This window comes from Phalaenopsis equestris, unplaced genomic scaffold (assembly GCF_001263595.1).
Source record: "Phalaenopsis equestris unplaced genomic scaffold, ASM126359v1 Scaffold000240, whole genome shotgun sequence".
NCBI lineage: Eukaryota > Viridiplantae > Streptophyta > Magnoliopsida > Asparagales > Orchidaceae > Phalaenopsis > Phalaenopsis equestris.
The window spans coordinates 2,041,834-2,049,500 of NW_018164682.1; the positions used below are offsets into that span (position 1 = coordinate 2,041,834).

The following is a 7,667-nucleotide window of genomic DNA, read 5'->3' on the forward strand; positions in this document are numbered from 1 at the left end:
GCTCCAACAGTATATTTATATATATATATATATAATGCGGCACAAAAAGTGTCTAACAGAATAAATTGTGATGCTAAGAATTATATTTTTAATGATCTTCATAGTAAATTAGATACTACAGAAAGAGAAAAATATACGTATAAACCAGTCAAACAAAGATAAAAAATAAAAATTTATTTTAAGTAAAATATATTAAAGTTGAAAATCAAAAAGTACATTTCTTACATAAGAATATTTAACATAGGTGAGTGAAATATTTTGGTAAACTATTCAATGAAGATTGTAAAAATACGATCTTCTTTAATGATATTAATATCATAAATAATAACAAATTTCATTTTCACTGTCACATTGGTAAAACAAATAGTGTAAACAAACCGTAAGACCTTGTAGTTTTCTAATAGAAGTATGAAAATGTTTAAGAGAACTGTGAATTGCTTGGAATGATAAACTTTTTAATAATAATTTAAAATATAAAAAAATTTCTAATGGGTGGAAAAAATATATCAGTTCATATTTTTAAGAATAAAAGGGAAGCGCAAGAGTGTGCAATTTATAATGGAATTAAGAATGGCATACATTAAAATAATGGGAGAGAGTAATTGAGTATGAGGTGACAAAAAAAAATTCAAAATTAGTTTGAATGCATGCATGGCAAGTCTATTACGAAAGTCATACATGAATTAAGAAGTTTGATGTAGAAGTTAAAGAGAATAAAGGTGCATTTTGGGGGAGTTTTCTGAGTGTTTTCATTTTGAAAAGTTGTTGTTGGGCATTTGGGAGCCAACTTTTCACCTGCTTTTATCATAATCTCGTTTTGGAAATGGTGAAATCACAAACGACAGCCCATCGCTAGGTTTTGCAGTTCTAACTGTGGTCTGCGTTTGCATTTATTATACTGCCCTCATCAATTCAACAAATCCGTCATTTTATCCATGATTTTACCCCTCCTTATTTTCTCTCTCTATATGACTTCGTGGCGGGCATTAGGGCATATTTGAGGTCCTCTTCTCTTCTCCCCTACATTCGTTGTCACCTCTTCTCTTCTCCCTAACCTCCTTTCATGTATTCCTCTGTGGTGGTGATTTGTTGCATCTCATTTTGTCGGTGATTATACCTCAGGGGTTCTTGATTTCCTCTGAGGTGGTGGTTTGGGCCTTCTCGTTTTACTTATTGGTTGTGTCATTGGGGCTTCTTGGTTATCGGATGTGGTGATGGTTTGGGGCTTCTCGTTTTACCTATGTGATTGTGTCTTGGAACTTCTCAATTTTCCTTTGTGGTGGTGGTTTGGTGTTTGTCGTTTAACTTTGTGATTGTGTCATTGGAGTTTCTCGATTGTCCAATGTGGTGGCAGTTTGTTGTACCTCATTTTAACTATGTGATAGTGCCTAAGTGCTTCTCGGCTTTCCTCTATGGTGGTGGTTTGGTTCTTGTCGTTTAACGTATATGTTTATGTCATTGGTGCCTCTCAGTTCTCTGATATAATGGTGGTTAGTTGCTTCTTATTTTACCTATGTGATTGTGCATTGGTGTTTCTCGGTTTTCCTTTGCAATGGTGGTTTGGTGCTTATTGTTTAACTTATGTGGTTCTGTCATTAGAGATTTTCGGTTGTCCTCTGTGGTATTGGTTTGTTGCTAGTCGTTTTACCTATGTGATTGTGCAATTAAGCATTCTCAATTATCCTCTACAGTGGTGGTTTGTTGCTTCTCATTTTACCTATATGATTGTGCATTGAGACTTCTCGAATTGCATTTGTGGTGGCAGTTTGGTGCTTCTCGTTTTACCTATGTGATTGTCACTTTGGAGCTTCTCGTTTTACCTATGTGATTGTGTCTTTGGGGCTTCTCGGTTGTTCTCTATGGTGGTGGTTTGGTGTCTCATTTTTCGACATTGATTGTGCCTTGGGCTTTTTGGTTGTCCTATGTAATGGTAGTTTTGTGCTTCTCATTTCACCGCAGTGGTTGTGCCCTGAGGCTTCTCGATTTTCCTGTGATGAGGGTGTGATTGTGGTTTTGGTTGTGGCGGCGAACTTTACTTATAAATAACTAAGGCACAATCACATATGTACATATCTAGCAAGTAAAGTTTTTCATAAGTTTCGTTCATCACCCAAAGATAGAGTAATATGTTTGATTGTTGTGGATTTACATAAAATTATCAATTTAATATCATTAATCGAAGAGATATCTCTATAGTTCTTTTGGTAGTCTTCAAAACAAATTCATCTTTGTTGGTACTTGTCTTAACTTTCTAAGATGTTGCATAATTTTTTGTAACGAAGATGTGAGTTTTTTATGTCTAGTGGTTTCTCTTAACTATTGGTTGTAAGTGTAGGTGTAGTTTGAGGGTCTCTGTTGTCTATTGGTTGTGTGTGTGGTTGTAGTATGGAAATGTTGGCTATTGGTAGGGTTTGGCTCTAGCAAGATGCGATAGCCTGGTTCCAATGGAGGGTTACTTCAAGGTGAATGGGCTAGATGGGGAGAAGAAACTCATGGTGGCAGGGTCATGTTTGGAGGGGAAAGTCCTAGTTTTGTTTCAACGGCGGGAGGCTAGATACCTGATCTCGTTTGTGGTAAGAATTTAAGGATTGTTTGTTTGAATGTTTCTGAGTCATTTGAGAAGGAAACCTAAACGAACAATTTTATGTCTTAACTCAGGAGGAGAATATCATGGAATATATAGAGAGATTCGAACTATTATCAGGACGGGTGGGGGGATTACTGAAGCAGAATCGAAGGAGATATTCATGAAAGGACTAAAGCCCGACATACGGGCATCACTCCAACTATTGAGACAGCAGATATTGAGAGAGACAATGGAGCTAGCCCAGATGGTGGAGGATAAGAACTAGATAGAGATGGCTAGCAAAAGCAATAAATATAAAGCGTCATACCAAACTGCTATAATCACGAAGATATAAAAAACTCAAACAGTGGAAGTCCAAAGGGAGGCAGCACGGGACGGGAATAATGGACCACAACTGAGAGCAACGCTCAAGCATCTTATAAGGACAGATTCTGGAGGAGAGAGACAGGGTTATGTTTTCGGTGTGATGAGAAATCAAGACACCGTCATAAGAATAGAAAATTACAAATTCTCAAAATGCATGACGAATATGTGGAGAATGGGCAAATAAAGACAATTGTGGAGGAACACTCATTTTTTCCCGTCTTAAGAACAAAGTGTCTTTTGAGGAATGTTCATTTGATCCCTTCTCCATATTTCAGCCTCTATCAGAAATCTCTAATGCACTGCCAATCGAAGCCCTAGGAGGAGGTTCTTGATAGTGGATGCTTTCATTCTCGTGTTCCTCTAGTCTGATCTCATTCCCTTTCAATTTAGCTGATAAATCTCTGGTCAACACCTGACTAGGGTTTCCAAACTGAACTGTCAGCGAGTTCTTGTATTGTCTCTCAACAAGCTTTCTCAGCATCTCTTCCAAGCTCTCGAATCGACCGTCAAATCAATTTTCCATGGATAAAATCCTTCCTACTGTGATGTAGAATCTTTCCTCAATCCCAGATTTGATTTGACTTATATCTTCATCCAATTTCTTCTTCAAATCATCTACTCTCTTTGATGTCATCTCTTCCTCCAATTTCTTCTTCAAATCATCTACATTCTTTGATGTCATCTTTTTTAGAAAAATTTCTAATCTCAAATGCATAAATTCTTATACCCTGAAATCCTCTATTATCAACTAGCTCTTATCGCAACTGTGCCTAAGATCAGTGTCCCCGAATCACGTCAATTTCATTGTTCCTACTCAAGTAGCACCTACCGCAACTGTAGATGAGATTCGATTACACAAATATGGACCTAGTAGTTACAATATCATCGTAGTCTTCCCAACTAATTGAATCGCGAATGTAACGCTTAATTAGGGCATTGTAGGCCACAATCCCTTTGATGCTTCCCAGCTAGCCCTTTCCGTGAATGTATTGCACAGATCCGCATGACCCCAAAAGATGAGAGTTTCGATTATCTTCTTGTCGTGATCCCTTCGGCCTGGAAGATGGGATCTTCGGGCCTCTGTTAGCAGCGATCCCCTAAGGCCTTCTCAGGGTATGTTGTCACGCCCAATCCCGCGTTGTGCGTGACCACAAGCTCTGATCGTGATTGTATCGAGAGGGTTCGATCACTGTAGTTGTGATATCCTGCATTTCTTCCCAGCTAGACAAATACGCGCCAATATGTCTTTTAGAATCCCTTTATGTCCGACTGGGCACCCAGCGATCCAATAATTTCTTCCCCGAATCTTCCTCTAATACCAATTTGATGCGATTTGACATCAAATTCGGCTTGCTTTTCCACAAAATTAGGAAAAAATAATATTTTCTTTGATAATGCAAACAACTCGGGGTTTGATTGGCGCAACTGCAACAATTTGAAGAATCAGTGGTGAAGCTGCTAAAGAAGAAACCTTTGTTCAAAAAATTTACATTTTTTTTTGTACAAAAAGACAGACCGTTGCTTTCAAGCAACCATCGCAGTTAGCCATGTCTAGTGGAAAAATGTAGCTTTCAGCTACAGCTTTTTGAGAAAGCAGGCAAAACACAATTTTGCCAAATAGGAAAAACTGCGGTGCGGCACCGCACCGCCATCGCACTACAGCTCAAAACGCACCCTTAATAAGAATACAAAGACAAACACCTAAAATCGAGAGGTAAGCGATCTCTCCCAATCCATACAATTCAAGTGGTGGGAAATCTCTCCCAAACCCTAAATCTAAGACTCACAACTCAATGTCATGCATAAACCAAACACTAAAATAATAATCATATTTACACCCACAATTATAATAATAAAAGATTAAATTTCCCTTTGCCCTTATGCTAGGCGCCAACATAAAAGGAGACAACAATGGTAATATATGCTCGTGATAATTACTATCAAAAGATAAGGATGAATGAAATCTATGCCTCTTATTGAATCAAATGCTTCAAAATTTACTTGAGAACATCAACCATGAAACATTAACAAAATCTGACTATAAATATATCATAATCAGATATTCACTGCAACGCTATATGAGATTGAGTTATAAGATTTGACTTGCAAGCCGCAGGAAGAAAATTTTATATTGGATAGAAACTATGAGATCGGAAATATTAGCGTTCAGATTTAACAAAGTAAACAATATGCAAGATTGTTATAACAATGTAAAGAGAAAAAAAAGAAGACAATATGGGTCTAGGAAAACGTATCTGCACTGAATCTTAGTTACATATAAAGCAAATACTTTGATAAACATACCCGTAAATTGTGGAGCAACAGTACCAAGTGTTAGCTTGGACAACTTCAGTGAAGCTAATACACCTGCTCTATACTGCTCTAAAATTGGCTCAACGGTACTTCTTATTAATTCAGATGCAGCCTGGAGGAAGGCAATTGTAAGTTGCAACCAAAACTTGAAATATAAGAAAGTTAATTTAGAAATAAAGCAGTTGCTCCAACAGTATATTTAATTTCAGCATATGCGTAAAAAAACAAATTATGAAGAAAGGACAAGTTTGAATGCAAAATAACTCAAGTGCTAAGAAAAAAATCAAGTATTACCTCGTTGACATAGGGCCAGATTTTCGTGAATTCAAGATTAAGCCAGTTCAGCTGCAACATGTTTTAACAGACTGAGTACACGGAGAATTGCAGCATTATAGGAAACAAGAAGCTCAGTTTTACATAATCAACTTACTTTTTGTCTTTGTGAGAAAACAACCCAAGAAGGATAATAGTCACCAGGAAGAATTTTCTTTGAATCTTCCACTGTCATCTTTGCAAATGCTGCCACAGTAGCAGCCTAAGGAATAAAATTTTGATAAAATAAGAACATCTAGAATACAGTTGTTGCACGTTCTATTCAACAAAATAAGAAAGAAAATTGTGTGCAATTTGGAAATGATCCAAACATAGAATAAAATATACAATTCAGGTTCAAGTTTCATCCCTCAAGGTTAAGCAGATACAAAATCTTCCACAATATATTAAAATTAATTCAAATTTGCTGCAGATGGCCCAAGAACGGGTTGTTGCAGATGGCCCAAGAACGGGTTGTTGCAGATGGCTCAAGAACAGGCAAGATGAATCCCTCCTTCTGGCAGGTAACAATTCCCTTTCATCCCGTACTGATTCAAAGATGATCGGCTTATATTCGATGTAAACCATAATAGGGCTCTTGATACCATGATTAATGCACCTCAAGGTTCCACATTCAATGCAAGGGTAGTAATCATTCAACAGGAACTGTGTGCATATCTTTTCAACCTCTTCACCAGAATTCTTCCACCTTCTTGCGCCCAGAACATGGAACTAGCGAAGCTAAAAATTACTCAGCCATACAGCTTCCAACATTATTCACAGACAGCTCCACATCAGTATGTCATATTTCACTCAACAAATTAGTAGGCTAAAACAAGCCTCTTTACTACCACTGTTAAACTCGATATCAAGCTAATTAACCGTTTTTGGTCATTTTCAGTAGCCACGGCTCCCTATTCGATTCCCTTTAACTCTCATACTGCATACTGTAAGCCTAAAGCCGTAATCCTTCCAACGTTCATGAACTTCTGAAACTCTTCTTCCTGGTTCCCACATTGACATTTCGAACTTTCCATGCGTTGATCAATTCCATACCTCATTTTTCCAACTGTTCTCAAATGAAAGCTCTATCTATCAAACTACAATTCATGTCCTACCAAACCCATACCTCCCAATTCCCACTACTGATCGATCCTCAACAATACCAAATAATAAAACCAGAGAAGAGAGAACAGAATCTTACCAGGTCAGAGCGGTACTGGGCCCTCGCATTCTCCGATCGGACGAATAATATAACCAGCCCGACCCCAACAGGGATCCCGAACACCAAACCCAAGAAAAACCCCATTTTAGCGCCAACACAAGATAATCCACAAGGGAAACCGAGGACAGACTCAAAGCCCTCTCTGCAGTGGTGAGAAGAATAATGGAAGTTCGGATGAGAAGCAAACGATCTTTTCTTCCTTCAACCCTTCTTCTGATCGATTCGAGGGTTGTACTAAAGGAGAAGTATCGATAAAGAGCTCCGTTTCCGAGGTGATGGTTTACCGTGCGTGCTGCTAGGGGTTTTGTTGAAAGCTGATCGGTTCTTTTCTTCACTCTCTCTTGCTCCTGGGCCAGCCGACTTCATGCTTCCTGTCTCATCTCGTGGCCATCGCCGGCACGTCTTCCTCCCACGTGGAGGGCGACAAGGAGAGTGGATAAAAGCGTTGGATAGTTTCCGCTTTCCCTCTTGCCACTTGGGGAATGAGTTTTTCAATATTTGAAATTGTGTGCCGACACATAATTGCTGATTTGCATTTGATTTACTTGGATTAAAAATGCTATACCATATAATTATTATTTATTTGAATATCTAAAAATTAAATTTTGATATTTAAAAACATTGAGGTCAAATATTGAATACCACATCAAAATTTATATTTTTTTATTTTTTTTAAGTTAAATACATATTTTCATCATTATATTTATGACATTAGTGATAAAAATATAAATATAAAAGCTTAGGGGTTAATTGTTAATGCAAGCCGAAAAATTTGTAATGATAAAGTGGAAATTAGTGTTTTAGAAATGTATAAAGATTCAACACATACAAATAATTGAGCTAGGGGTTTAGCCAAGTTGAAAT

General features: G+C 37.5%; 1 protein-coding gene across 2 annotated transcripts in view; it reads right to left on the minus strand.

Annotated features, from left to right (window-relative positions):
* The window catches only part of LOC110023994 (synaptotagmin-5-like), a 76,061-nt gene extending 68,762 nt beyond the window's left edge, over nt 1-7,299 (minus strand). Inside the window, exons 1-4 of one of the 2 annotated variants that reach the window (XM_020723677.1) lie at nt 6,783-7,299; nt 5,697-5,801; nt 5,561-5,611; nt 5,258-5,378 (exon numbers count right to left, since the gene is read on the minus strand). In XM_020723677.1, coding sequence (XP_020579336.1) covers nt 5,258-5,378; nt 5,561-5,611; nt 5,697-5,801; nt 6,783-6,887 — 382 coding nt within the window. In that variant the 5' untranslated portion in view covers nt 6,888-7,299. The remainder of the gene's footprint in view (nt 1-5,257; nt 5,379-5,560; nt 5,612-5,696; nt 5,802-6,782) is intronic. The other variant, XM_020723679.1, reaches the window with a different exon arrangement.
* Nucleotides 7,300-7,667: the final 368 nt, after the last annotated feature.